This window comes from Myotis myotis, unplaced genomic scaffold (assembly GCF_014108235.1).
Source record: "Myotis myotis isolate mMyoMyo1 unplaced genomic scaffold, mMyoMyo1.p scaffold_m19_p_17, whole genome shotgun sequence".
NCBI lineage: Eukaryota > Metazoa > Chordata > Mammalia > Chiroptera > Vespertilionidae > Myotis > Myotis myotis.
Window position 1 is genome coordinate 41,588,580 of NW_023416321.1, and position 14,694 is coordinate 41,603,273.

At 58.1% G+C, this 14,694-nt stretch overlaps 1 protein-coding gene across 2 annotated transcripts in view; it reads left to right on the forward strand.

Annotated features, from left to right (window-relative positions):
- NTN1 (netrin 1) overlaps positions 1 to 14,694 on the forward strand; it is a 180,466-nt gene that overhangs the window by 133,879 nt on the left and 31,893 nt on the right. For both annotated transcript variants that reach the window (XM_036341586.1, XM_036341585.1), the window contains exon 5: positions 1,755 to 1,808. In XM_036341586.1, the coding sequence (XP_036197479.1) occupies positions 1,755 to 1,808 (54 nt within the window). The remainder of the gene's footprint in view (positions 1 to 1,754; positions 1,809 to 14,694) is intronic.

Here is a 14,694-nt window from a genome sequence, read left to right on the forward strand (position 1 = left end):
CAGAGGAAGGTGAAAGGGTTCCCACAACACGCCTCCCTGCCGGTCTCCCAGCGTTCAGCAGCCCTCCACCCACCCAGGAAGCAGCAGTGACACTGGGAGCGCTGGGCGGAAACCATGCCGCCACCTGGAGAATGCACACGGGGAACGGTCTCCCTTTTAAAGGGAGTCAGGAGCTGTCGGGTTGCTCAGAGGTGGCGGGAACCAACATTCCCAGTGCCCAGGGCAGACCCGGCAATGAAGCGGATGTTTCAGACTCTGAGACAGGGACCTGGAAAATGGGGGCTCGCGCTTCCTGATGCTCAGTACCTTCCCCTGTCCTGCCCGAGGCAGGTGATGCCAGGAGAGCTGGCCCACCAGCAGCCTAAAGACCTGGTCTCCCTCCCGGGGTTCCCACGAGCTCTGCAGAGAGCACCCGCTGCAGGCACCCGACAATGCCCTGAGGACTGCTGTCACGACTCGGGGAGCCACAGGCCCCCTGCACACCAGCGCCAGCCCTCAGGCCAGTGTGGCTCCGTGGCCACCAGCCTCCACTCCGTTTGGGGACGTGCAGGGTTGGGCTGGACTGTGCGGACGCCCGCTCTGGGGTGTTTCTGCTGGGACCAGGTAGCTCCTAGGGACCGAGGGGGGCCTGGTGTAAGCTGCTGTGATGGCACTTGTTGCTGCTGATAAAATCCATCGAGCGCAAGATTTGCCTCCACATTGACGGCTGGGTCCTCTGCCCATTCCTTCCGGAAGGTGTTCCTGCCGTAGTGCTCGGGTTTGCCCCCAGCCTGAGTGTCCCCAGGTGCCCAGCTCCACACGGCTCCAGTCCTAGCTGGTCTAGATCTGGGGGTCCAAGGGAGGTCTTATCCCAACAGTCAGAGGGCAGCCAGAGTCCTCAGGGCTCTCAGAGGCCTCTGTGGTCACTCACCAGGGAGCCCCTGCCCCTCAGGGACTGTGGTCCCTGGTTTGGCCTCGTTTAGAAGGAAGAAGCCTCAGCTGTGATACCGGTGGTACCTGGCCCGTTCTAGGGACCAGCTGCACCCCTCCCTTTGCAGAGCATGGGGTGGGGCAGGAACTGGTGGGAACTGGCTGCCACCCTAGGTAGAAGTGGAGTGACCACAATAAGGCGCACTCTTCCACAGGCCCCTTCTCCTTCCGTGGTGTTGGTCTCTACTGCCCACGGAGACAATGCCCTAGCTGGTGAGATGTGCCCATGGGAACCTGGGAAGGGTGCAGACCCCTTTCTGCACATGTAGGACACCTCCCAGCCGCCTTACGTGCCACCCCTGCCATGAGCGCCATCCCCTCCCTTCCCCCGTGAGTTGAGGTCAGAGGTGAGCAGGGCCTAGTCAGCCACATGGAGATGAGCAGGGGGCCTGGGGAAGCCCCTGTCGGCCACCTCAAGGGCTCAGCAGAAACACACACACACACACACACACCACCCCCTACCTGGCCCTGGCTCAAGGGCGAGGGCAGCCCGGCTTCCCTTCTCCTCACTCCCGTCCCTCCTCAGTGTCGAGGAGTGTGGGCATCCCTGCGGGTGGAGGGACAGTTTCCACAGGAGAACAGGCAGGGAGCCTGGGCATCCCGTCCCCTGCAGCTGCCTCCTCCTCCCCGACCATCCTTTCCTGGAGCTGGGGTGATAGTGATGGGGGGGTGGTGAGGGAGACACTGGAAGGCTGGGAGGGTCTGTGTTGTGCTCATCCTTCTCTAAGGTCAGAAATAACACCTTCTCACCTCACTTTCCCTTCCTCCTGTCCCGAATCTTGCAGAGATCCCCGTGGCACCACCCACCACTGCAGCCAGCAGCGTGGAGGAGCCGGAAGGTAGGCTGGCCCCCTCTGCTCATCTTTTTGGGAGGGGTGGGTAGGGATGGGGGTTAGAGGGGCCAGAATCCTCCCAACCACCATCAGGGGGCTCCTTGGCATGAGTGGTTCCCGGGCTGGACTGAGGAGGGTGGAGCCCCAGGGCATTTATCTGGGAGCGCCCCCCCACACACACACACACACAAGAATAAAAGAGAGGGGTTTATCCCTGCCTGTGGCTAGCCTCTCTCCACGCCCAGGACGCTCACAGCGGCTCCTCTTGTTCATCCACCAAGTTAGGAAGCGGCCTGAGCCCAGCACCATCCGAGGGGCCGCGCAACCCCTTCCGGGGGCTGCAGAAGGTGCGGGAAGGAGGTGGCAATGCCTTCCTGAGCAGCAGAACAGAACAGGGGGCCGCACACAGACATCGGGGTGGGGGACAGGGAGCTGGACAGGGAGAGAACCACACGCCACTGTCCCTCTCCTCTCGCTGAACGTGAGCATTTCCTCGGTTGCAGAGGTGGCCACGAACCACGGCAGGGCCAGCAGCCCGGTGACCTGGGTGCCAGCAGAAGTCACAGGTGTTTCCCCATCCCGTTCGGGTGGGTGCAGGTATCCCAGAATGCCGTTTAGGTCACTGTCGCTTCAAAATTACGGGAGCCGCCAGGCCTGCTGCTGCCTCCTGACCCATAACCATGAATAACGAAGCGGTACAGTGAGGGGCTGCACCGTCACCCTCGGGTTTCGAACGTGCTTGGATAAGTGTATTTTCGTGTGTTCGTTTCCGTTGTAATGTCGACAAGAGAACGTCCAGCCTAAGAAAAAGTCTTAGAGGAGTGGACTGGAGCCAAACTGACCACATTTGCCGGGAAGCAAAACCTCAGCGGAGTGAGAAAATGCTCCGGAGAATGGCAGCTTTACAGCTTCCTTTATACATTGCAGTCAAAGGAGGAGGTGTAAGGGGTTACATGAAGCCCATTGGTGGTACATTAAAGGGCCGGGAGAAAGCAGAGTGGGGAAAGTCTGGGACTGGATAAAAAGTGAAATGGAGAGACCCTGCTTTTCATTGGCGGGTGCGGGATAGTTAGTAGTTAGCACTTACAGCAGCACGTGGAGACGGTATCGGGGGACAAGATAGCAATGTGGTGTCTGGTAGGTGGTGTGCCCCGCGGGGTCTGGAAAAGGAGGTTACTCTGACATTTCCGAGGTATGTTAGTTATCGTAGATGCAGAAAGACAGGCAGGCTCAGCCAAGGTAAAGAGCGACCTTTGTCAGGGGAGCTACAGGCCTGGGACGCAGCCACCTGCCACGTCCGCTTTGAGTTGGGAATTGTACGTTCAGACCTTCCTGTGCAGCGACTTTCGGTCTCTGAGTCTGCAAGGCCCCCCATGCAGGGCCCTGAGTGTGTCAGGTTTAGTATGTGGCCCCTTTCCCATCCGCAGTCGTCCCGTGTGTTTTATTTTTGTATTTGGAGATAATACTGTGAATGGTTGTCGCCAGCCCTCGGCACAGGGAGGTTACATGGGGCTCAGAGCCGGCTGGCTGGGGCGCCACACGGAGAGCAGCCAGGCTTGTACCCAGCGTCCTGGGGTCACATGGGCCTTTCGTGTACTGGCACTTGGAGTAGGCGTGGGAAAGGGGGTCCCATGTGGACATCAGTGTCAGCTCTGGGGACCCCCTTCCTCCCCTCCAGGGAGGACTGTAGGGAGGTGTGGGGGAGGCTTGCACACCCACGTGGCTGCCTGAATGTCTTAGAGTAAAGACTAGACTGGAGTGTTGCCGTACGCTGGGAACTGAGAGAGAACGTTTCAAACTCGCCTACGTGCACAGTCAACGAACAGCCCCCAGCGAGGAGCGGACAGAGGGCGTTTCAGGGAGTGCCAGGGTCACACCGGGAGAGCCAGGGACGTTGGTCTTGGGAAATTGGGTAGAGCCGTCAGTCACCTTTGGTCGAGCTGCAAGGGACACTCATGGGAAAAACCGCAGGAGGAAGCAGCTCGGGGCCCGGGAGGCCGAGGCAGGAGCCGGCGTGAGGCTGAGGAAGGCCTTTCTGACCCGATTCAAAGGCTCATCCCATCCAGCCCTGGGCAGTGCAGCTGGGCGAGCAGACGCCACCACTCGCTAGAGTCCTGACTCCTGCTCCCGTGATGTGGCCTCAGCCGCTCAGAGCTCACCTGGCCCCGCGCGTGGGGCCGTGCACCCAGCTAGGCCGCGGCAGACCGGCATCTCGCTCTTGCTCCCATTTTCCCAGTCCCTGCAGCGGTTTTGGCGTTTGCCCTTGCAAATCAGAAATGGGCAAATGGGGAAAAAATAGAGGGAAAAAGGAAAACGACCCCGGAGATTTCTGTGCCGGCCAGGAAGCCGGAGTAAAGCAAGCGACCATCTTCGCTGGACCAGACAAGATTCCCAAGCCAGCGCTTACAGACACGTGCAGCTCCCCCTTTAAAGTCCTCTCCAGCAGTTCTTGGTTAGTTAGTTGCCTCTCTGTCTCCTTTTGTTTTTGTTACTGTTTCTTTCTTTTCTTCCTCCTGAACCTTTAAAAAACATGTTGGAAATGGAAGCCAACAGTAAACACCCTTTACAAAGCGCTTTGCTCACCGAGGGGCTGAGCAAGCAGGTGTGATCCTCATGCTTTGACCAGACCCCTGGCACCTTCTCTGGTGGTCTTGGATGCCCAGGATCTGGTGCTTGCACCCGAGGACCAGGGCCGTGCCCGGGCCTCGGGCGCTGGACGCTGGGCCTGCCACGCACGGCTGCCTTGTCTCGGTGGGCGGGACGGTGTGGGCAGGGGGCCAGGGGGCCCCTGGGGAGCGGGCCTGGAGCACAGCACTCCCAAGCCTGTCAGTTCTTGCAGTGTTTGAATAGGGAAGGCCCGTGTGCCAGGCTGCCGGAGAAAAGCTTATTTACTTTTGCCTGCGTAACGGAGGAGAATTAATACACCGAGAATTCGTCCAGGAAGCTGATGGACATAACCTCACGCTGAACCTGCCCCCCGGCAGGGCCAGCTCACGTAGGGAATGCTGTCCACTGCTGTCTGAGCGGCCGGAGCCCCGTCATGGGGCAGGAGGCAGGAACGCCATGTCCGTGGGAGGTCTGGGCCGGGGCCCAGGAGGGCAGTGGGCTGAGGGGCAGAGAGGAACCCCCATTCCAAACTCACCCATCCTCTGGGCTGAAAGAGGGCCCGCCCTCCCGGCCGCCATCAGCTCTGTGTAGGTGTTGATTGCGGGTCGTTTGGCTTCGTGGAGGCCGCTTGGCTCAGCGGGATGAGTCCAGTTGGGACCGGGGGCTCTGGGGTTGATTCTCCGCTGGCTGAGAGGCCTTGGACATGCAAAGACTTCTTTTTTCTTCCCCCTGTCCCCCACCCCCTGGGGTTGAGGTGGGGGGAGGCTTTCTTCTCAGGGTAGGAATGGCCTTCTTTCTCCTGGTGCGCTTTCTTCCTCTTCAGAAACGCTTGCTCTCTCTCCTCTGCCTCTGATGGTCAGTCCTGCAGCCCCTTGCTGAGGTCTCCGTGGGCAGAGGCGCTGGTGAATAGTTAGACCTGGCTGGGGGAGAGTCTGACGTCTGGCATTTGCCACTTTCCCTGGTGCAAACACTCCCAGGTGGCTGGTTGCAGACACCCCCTCTGATGTCATTGAACGCACAGGTGGGAAGAGATGCGTACGATGGGCTCTCGGAGCCCAGGTGAGCTGACCCCACCCAGCACTGCCTGTGGGCTCCCCCGGAATGGAGTGTAGGCGTAGGAACACGAAAGTACAGAGGGAGGAAGGGCCGCCTCTCAGCCGGGCGAGAGGCTGTGGTCTTTCACTGGCTTCCCTGGTGCCAAGGGGCACTGCTGTCTCCTGGGTGGAGGCTGGACTTGGGATGGAGGTGCAAGAGCAAGGAGCCGACTCCTGGGCCTCCCTCCCCACAGGGTCTCGGTCCTCTCTCGGCTTGGTCTCCTCACGGCACTTGCCTATTTGGTGTGGTGTCTCCTGTGACCTGCTTCCATGGCCCCAGCCTCAGGGTAGTCACCTGAGAGTTGTCACACCTGGCGGCCTCTTAGCGCCTCCATTTTTTTCATGAAAGAAACTTGGGTTTATAGAGACCTGCAACCTGGAGCAGCTTGGACTGTCCTGTTAGGCTCGTTTTCCAGGACAGGGAATAGGTGATGAGGAGGGAAAGGGAGCTGACAAGACTAGGGTGCAGCCTTCCCAAGGTGCCGGGTGGCCGGACGGAGAGGAGAGGACACCGGATGGGAGCCCCAGACCCCAGTTCTGCTCATCTTGTTTCCTTCTCTGGAAACAGGGTAGTTCATGGGACGGGATGATGCAGATAAAGCTGTGGACTCGGTGGTGGGCTTGTACATGCCCAGTGTCACCCAGTGGAACCGCCCGGGAAGCAGACACCACGGTGCGTGGAGGGCTCGCGCGGCGTTGAGGTGTCCGCGGGCTCCGTGGTGGGAAGGCAGGGTGGGCAGCAGGGGGTGCGGCCGAGGACAGGGGTGCAGGGCCCGCTAAGTGGAAACTGCTGGTGGCCTCGCCACGTCCTTCCCAGCGGCCGGTGTTGGACCCTGAACCCAGCAGAGAGTTGGAGCCTGGAAATCGATTACTGTGGCTTAACTAATTGTTCAACTGTTTATGACGAGAAACCTCAGAGGAGCAGAGAGAATGGTGGCGGGTACCCACGCCCATCACCTACACTTCACCATGGACATTTTGTCCCATTTGCTTCAGCAATTTCTTCTGCTGAAATATTTTAAGAGAAAAGCTGCCGTAGGACATTTGACCCCTAAATCGTTCGGAATGCCATCTCTGGGAATATTCTCCGCACCTTCTCAGTAGCGTCATTACATCCAACAAAGCGGTCCACACTTTACTACCATCTGACCCCAGTCCATCTTTCTTACCCCCCGAGTGTCTGTTGGAGCTGGTTTGCTCGGCGCTTTAATTACTGAAGCATCATGCAGGCACGTGCTTCTCAGAGCGTTATATTTAGACGTGCATCTGGGTCCCCAGGGTGTGATGCACGGGGAGTGGCGTGTCAAGTGAAACGTGCTGCCCACATGTTACACGTCATCACCATTCATCTCATGCTCTGAAAGGGGAGGCAGGGAGCGCCACGTCCAGCCCCAACGCCAGCCCCCGCTGTGGTGTTGGAGGTGGAGGTTGCACGCTCTGCGCTTCCTTCAGGGGACCGGCCCTAGGGGAGGGGCACCTCCACAGCTGAGGGGACCAGGAAGCCCCACAGTGTGGTGGGAGCAGAGGGTGCCGATGCTAAACGACGCTGAGCGTCTTCAGTGGGCACTACGGGTCTGAAGCGGGCTTTTTTTTAAAAAAATATATATATATATATATTTTATTGATTTCAGAGAGGAAGGGAGAGGGAGAGAGATATAGAAACATAAATGATGAAGGAGAATCATTGGCTGCCTACTACTTGCCCTCTACTGGGGATTGACCCACAATCAGGGCATGTGCCCCTGACCGGAATCAAACCCAGGACCCTTCCATCCACAGGCCAGTGCTCTATCCACTGAGCCAAACCGGCCAGGGCTGAAGCAGGCTTTCTTGATCCTGGCACTGCCAGCAGTGGGGCTGGAGAATTCTTAGTATTATTTTTTTTGGGGGGGGGGGGGCTGGCTTGTGCACAGCATCTCTGGCCTCCGCCCTCAGCCCAGTCCCTCTCAGAAACTAGAGACCGAGCCTGGGGAATGGGGACTGTGGGTGGGACCCGCTCACTGCACCCTGGCTGGCGACCAGACTGACCCCATGTGGATCAGGTTGGACGGAATGGAATTGCCATTGTATTTGGCCTCTGCGTCCCGCAGAAGTGGCAGTTTCACACGGTCCCGCTTACCGCTTGCTTCCCGTGCTCCCGGCAGCCTGCGTGAAGCAGGTGCTCCTTCCTCCTTACTCTGTCTGTCCCTTTCTCTGACTGCCTTTCTCCATCCTCATCTCCCTCTGTCTTTCTCCTCCACCCCTCTCCACCACCTCTGTATTCCCTGGCTTTCCCTGCCCCCCTCCCCTCCCCCTTTCTCTTCCCTTTTTTGGGGGCTGCACAAAGGGCTGGGGCAGAGGTCAGGCTGGGGCGAGCAGGGCTGGAGCGCTCAGCTGCCCCCACTGCCCGCCGCCCCAGGGAGCACAAAGGAACCATTTGCATTGTGTGTCGCAGGCCCCCCTTGTTGCCCTGTGGAGGGGCCTCTGCAGGTGGAGATGCCGCCATCAGAGAGGAGGATAAAGGGATGAGCTGGGAGGCAGAGCAGCGTGGGGGTGGAATATTTAGCCCTTGTTCCCACTCAAGGGGACTCCAGGGGATGGCTGATGGGAATGGACAAGTGACAGGTGTCAGTGAGCGAGAGGATTGGAATCCCCAGGACCCGCCCCGTGTCACACTCATGTCACAGGGTCCTTGTTGGCAGAGGGGGGACTGCAGGCTGCAGAACAAGGGTGGGGCAGGGTGGACGCAGAGATCCACCCCTACCCCTACCCCCACTCCCAGGGTGGCCCCCAGCCCGAAGCTGGGCCTGACACCTCCCTTGGGGATTCCTGTCGAGATCCTGGCTGGGCACTGGGGGGAGGGTGCATGGAAATGGGTTGTGCCTGGCGCCCTGGCCCTCGGCCCTCGGCGCACAGATAGCCCTCTCTCCTGCCCAGATTGGTGGGGGGAACCCCAACAGCCACTGAACTGGGGGGAGTCATGTCCCCAATCCTAGAGGGGGGGTTGGGCAGCACCCGCAGTGGTCCCTTTGATTTCCTACATACCCTGCAAGACTGAAAATATATTTGTCTGCTCAGGCTGCCATAACAAAGCACCATAGACTGTGTGGCTTAAACAACAGGAATTCATTTCTCACAACCTGGAGACTGAAAGCCCAAGTTTGGGGTGCCAGCGTGATCGGTTCCAGGGAATGCCCTCTTCCTGGTTGCAGACTGCTCACTTCTTGCTGAGCCCTCACAGGGCGGGGAGAGACCTCCCTGGTGTCTCCTCTTATAAGGGCCCTAATTCCATCCCCAAGGGCCCCACCCTCTTGACCTCACCCTAACCCCACTTACCTCCCAAAGGCCCCACCTCCGGATACCATCCCATTGAGGGTTAGGGCTTCAATGTAGGCATTTTGATGCGACAGTTTAGTCCACAGCAAGTAGTAATAGTAACCGCCTTAAATGCAATCACTTATAAGAGCATGGATTTTTAGTTTTTTGTTGCCTTCCCTCCACTCAGTTAAAGTGTCCTGCAGGCCACTTGGTAGCTTGGGCTGAGGCTTCTCAATGAAATGAGGGAGTTGGGCTACATGATTCATTTAGTCCCCTCCCAGCTTGGAATTCCCTGGGTCCAAGCCGCCCGGGAGTCCGACTGCTCTCAGGGCCCAGTGGCCGCAGGGCCTTTCCTTGGAGGCTCTTTCGGGCTGTGTTGAGGGGACTGTTGGCGATTTGGACCAAGAAGGGTACCCAGACCCAGAGGAGGGAAGGAGAAGAGGAGAGTAGACTGGGGACAGTGTCTGCCCATTCGCCAGGTGTCCTCCCTGCTGTGGACATGGACCTTCACGGCCTCAAGGCCTGTCCCCAAGCCCAAGCCTACCTCCTGCTGACCGGGACTCTCCTCTCTGCTGCACTGACCCTGTGTTCCTAAAGCTACAGGTACAGACACGACACAAGTCCCTGCTCTGTCCCAAGGAGTGACCACACAGATTGCGGACCTTGTGCCTTGTCCCCAGGCAGAGCCCAGAGCTTTAATTCAGCAAGAGCAGTGGCTCTGCATCTCGGGAGGGGCCGTGCCCTTCCTGCTCCTTCCCTGCAGGTCACTGGGAGGTCAGCGTCCGCCTCGGCAAGATGGTGGCAAGTGTCATTGGACTGCCTTGCGGTCTCTGTTCAAGCGTAAAGTGGACTGTAGGGCTGAGGAAAGGCGAAGGCCCTTTGGTTTGCCGTGATTAGAAATGAGCCAGGTCTGAAATGAAGTTATTTTGTGCAGTGAGGTATCTGCAAAGCGGTGGTATCCTGGAGCCAGCATGCACCTGCTCACACAGGCTCGTGAGCACTGACTGTGGGCATCTCTTCCCAGCTCTGCATTCAGGCCACCGTGCTGGTAGTTTGATATTGGCCATGATGGGAATATTTACACCTTGGAAATTGGCACGTGCTACAAATCAAGGGTTTTCTTCCTACAGAGCTGGTTGTTAAATGTTTCTCAGCATTTCTCCCCAAAGGCATCCTGGAAGTGGACTTTCGGATTTTGGTAGCAGCAGGAAACCTAGAGGTAGCTCATACAATTTGGCTGCCACATGGGACAGATGGGGAGAGTAGGCCCAGAGGAGAGCAGTGACTTGCCCTAACGGTTGAGGGCGGCATCAATGAAGACCCAGTTTCTCAACGTTGTTAGCCATAGGGCTTCAAGCAAGCATCCTTTCAAGTGGTAAGTCCTGGAGAGAAATCAGACCTGGGGACTTGGAAACGATTCCTCTTATTGAGGAGAGGTTAGAAGTTCATGAATGTTTGGCGGCAGCTGCTTTAGTGAACCTGCCTTGACATTTTCTTCAAGCCAGATGGGATTAGGCTTCCACCCACGGCCATCCTTCTTCACCTTCCCTCCCCCACCCCAGTGAGCAGGGCGGGGCATTCCTGGTTTCCTGGCCAAGCATTCCTTCTGATCCACGTGGTCACCTCCTTCAGCCCCAGGAGGGGAAGATGTGCTTTCGCATCTACAGTGTCCCTCCAGGCCATGACATCTTTACAGCAGCATCCATCTTCACCGATGGTGGGACCTCTGAGAAGGTGGTGATCTTCGTAGGCCTGACAGTCCAGGACTGTCCAAGCTTGGACTTCACCCCGTCTTCTTCCTCTTTATGACAAATGTGCTGCTGTGGATGGGACAAGAGGTGGAATTCCAGCCATTCTTTTGGGTTAGCAGGGTCCTAAGAGGCCTCAAGACAGGGATTCTTGTGCCGATGATTTATTGAGGGGGTGCTCAGGAGAAACTAGTGAGGGAGTGAGGGAAGCAGGACAGGGCAGGGAAGATGCTAGGGAAACACGTGGGTTCGAGAGAATTCAGGTCTCAACATAATCACATGGGGCTCTGGAGAGTAAGTTGCACCGAAGTTGTCCTGCTTAAAAGCAAGAGGGCAGGCGGTTATACCTGTCCGTATAGCTGGCCGTTAGCTAGGACTGCCCCTGGGAGGGGTATGTGTACCCTCCCATGTATTTCTAAGCAGGGCAGTTTTTACCAAGCAAGGGCACGCCTTCAGGGAAAGTGCAAGTGCAAGCCATTAGCCGCAGGCACTGGCAGCTGCTGGAGGTGGGCGTACTGGCCCAGCCACATCTTGGTGAGTTACTTGAGGGGAAGACAAGTTTATTGGGATTTAGGGGCCATTTGTGGTTTTCTGTTGTGTCCACTCTCCAACAGCCCTGTACTGTGGGAAGACCTGGTGGAGGTTCCCTGGGGCCGCGTGTCCTTCCTCTGATGGCCAACCAGTCACTCAGCCGTGACATCTCTCATACCCCTCTTCTCTTCCGTGCACACTGCTGCTGGGGGTGTCTTCCATCAGACTCTCTTCTCACCCCCTGTACTGGCCAGTGCAGGCTGCGTGCTGTAACGAGCAGCCCCGGTGGTCCACTGCAGCAGCAGCGAGTCGGGCCCAGGCTTCTCCCATCATGTGGTTGTGCCATCCTCTAGGGCCGTGGTCAGCAAACTGCGGCTCAAGAGCCACATGCGGCTCTTTGGCCTCTTGAGTGTGGCTCTTCCACAAAATACCACAAAAATGCCACGTGCGGGTGCGCACGTACAGTGTGATTGAAACTTTGTACAGAAGTCAGTATTTTGTGGAAGAGCCACACTCGAAGGGCCAAAGAGCCGCATGTGGCTTGAGAGCCACAATTTGCCGAGCCGCAGTTTTCCCACCACTGCTCTAGGGCAGTGGTTCTCAACCTTCCTAATGCCGCGACCCTTTAATACAGTTCCTCATGTTGTGACCCAACCATAAAATTATTTTCATTGCTACTTCATAACTGTCATGTTGCTACTGTTATGAATCGTAATGTAAATATCTGATATGCAGGATGGTCTTAGGCGACCCCTGTGAAAGGGTCGTTCGACCGCCAAAGGGGTCGCGACCCACAGGTTGAGAACCGCTGCTCCAGGGCCTTGGCGTCCTTGCTGGCATGGAAAGAGCAGAGGGGGGCACATTGGAGACATTGCCAGGCTGGGCCTGAAAGGAGCATGTGTCATGTCATTTCTACCCATGACATTGGCCAGAGCTGCATCACATGGCCACACCTAACCGCAAGGGGTGCTGGAGAATGTAGTTTATACGCCTAGGAGGAAAATGAAATGGTGTTTGATAACTCCGGACAGCCTCCACCATAGACCTTTTTGCTCACTCTGCTGACTTCGCGGGCATTTGCCAGCCACCTCATTATGGAGTTATTGGCATCAGAAAGTGATGGTGAACGTTAAGGGTCTTTGGTCTGTGGAGGAAGCAGTCCTGGCCGAGTGGTGTGTCTCCTGCTCGGCAGCTGCCTAGGCTGGGGGCGTAGGCCCCCCCAGGGAACCGAGCAAAGGCGACACTGGCTTCCAAGGCATGACCTCATCGGCACTGGCTTAACCAGCTCGGCTAACCGGCCAGCCAACCCGCGGCTGGACAGACAGGGCTGCAAGCTCCCCTGTCTCTCATGGCCTTCCCGTGAGCCCAGCTTAGGCCCCCTCCGCTTCGCCGAACCACCCTTTCGTGCTGCCCACGGGCTGGGCCGGTCTGCCATTGGCTCTCGCTGGAAAAGCGTATCGAGGGCCAACTGGATCCCCATCGGGGCAGCTTTGTTTTCCCCGCTGAACACAAAATCTCCTGTTCACAGGGAGAGCCGACAAGGAGACCCCGTGGGGCTGCCCTGTGGGAGCAGCGCCGGTGAATACCGCGCCAAATGCTCCAGCTTATAGAAGGCGGCGGCGCAGGCCGACTCTGCCCTCGCGGAGCGGAGCGGGCGCGGAGGGCGGGCGCGGAGCTGTTCCAGGGATTAGCATCGCAGACTGAGGGCGGCAGGTGCGGCCTTCTCTGCTGTTGGGAAGGGTGTGAAATACTGATCTTTGCTCTGCAGATCCTCCCCGCGGCCTCGTCCAGGCTACAGGCTGAGAGTGGGGATTTCTTGTTCAGCCAGGCACGGTGGTGGTTTTTAGTATGTACCCCCTTCTTCCCCTGACTCCCAGCATTCCTTGGGAACTCCGGTGCCAGGATTCATGCACGTGTCTGTTCGTTTTCTCTTCATTCGTTCATTAGCTGCACATTTACTGGGGCTGTGTTAGTGCTGGGGTTACAGGGATGGGTGTAGCACATGGAGCCCCGGGTTCAAGAGACCCTGGTTTACTGCAAGAAAGACGCCTACGCAGGCGATTCTAACCAGGCTGTTACCTGTTAGAGTAGATGCCATGCAGGTGTCAGCAGGCGCTCACGTGGCCTTGTCAGCTGGGCTAAGAGAGGCTGTCTGTCCTGCCCTCATGCAAGCTGGGGTCCCAGGTGGCTCATCACACCTCCAGCCAGGCTGCTGCTCGCTAATGGCGCTGACGGCAGGTAAGAAGGTGGCAAAGCCAGAAACAACTGGGGATCCACACGCAAAACCTCCACAAAGACCATCTTATGTGGCAGAATTGCATCTTGAGGATGCGCCGGGGCTGCAATCCTCAGCTCTGCGGTGGATGGATCTCCGTGGCTTTCCCTCAGAGCAGGGGCTGCCCAGGGCACAGTCAGACCCCTTCGCCCGCCCAGCCTGGCAGCGAGCACTCTCCCCTGGATCTGCCCGCACTCTCCCCTGGGGTTGCAGGGCTCCTCTGGGCTGCGAGCTTTCGTTTCCACGCTGGCAGAGGATGCTCGGATGTGGCCTGTGGCTCCCGTTTCCATGAGCCTGTTTCAGTGGGAGGGACTGGGAGACCTCGGGGCTCCTCTAAGCCTGATTCCCAGGTCAGAGGCATGTGGCACCCTAAGGCTCTGCGGTAACTTGTCCCCAGGCCCAGCAGCGGTTTCCCAGTTCCTAGCAGGAGCTGGTGCGGGGAGTGGAGCGAGATGGTGTCGCCGACCCCTACGGCCCCCGTAGCGGGTGAAAGCTGGCTAGTCCTTTGTCCAGCAGGCTGTCCTGAAGCCTCCCAGGAGGCCTGGTGAGCTCCCGCAGGTCAGGGCCAGCGCTGGGGGTGGGGTCCTGTGCCTCACCCTCTGCCGAGCTCCTGAGGCCTCATTCCCACTCCCCTCTGTCTATGTGTGTGTGTGATGGGGTGGGGGGTGGGGGCGTCGGGGACTGACTGAGGGGGCCCTCTAAGACTGGGGGATGTACGTGGGCACCAGCTGGAAATCCTGTGTTGGGGGTTCCTGGAGACAAAAGAGATGGTTAAGCAGCAGAAGACGGTGTAGAATGTGAACTTGGCCACCAGTTAAAGCCCAGATGTGTCCAGGTGGGGAGTGCAGGGCAGGGGAAGTCCAGTGTCCACTGACCTCTGGCCCCTCAGGGCTCGCGGGTCAGCAGGCCTCTGCCCGGATGTGAGGGCTCCTCACACCTCCTGCGGGGTCTGTGGTTCCCTGGGGCGTAGAGAGAACCCCTCACTCCGGGAGCAGACATTTCCTTCATTCTTCGTGAGGAGGCGGTCAGGCTGGTCTTGACGGGGAGATTTCAGCAGCTGCCGCTGTTCTTGTGGACTGAGCAGCCCCCGCAAACACGGTTTTCAGACACCTGAGGTGTAATTCACTGAAATACTATATAGTTTTTAAAAATTGCAACCATTTTGGGTGGGAATCTTTCCCAAAGAAAACCCAGCTTTCCTGCCTCGTGGAGCCATGCACACGGACGCGATTTCACCTGTGGGGGGGGCGTGGCGAAGGCGGACTGGGCTGCGATAAGGCCTAACCCCGAGGCTTTCTCAGCGGTTCCGGATTGTTGGCCTCTGTTCAGAGTGGCCCTTA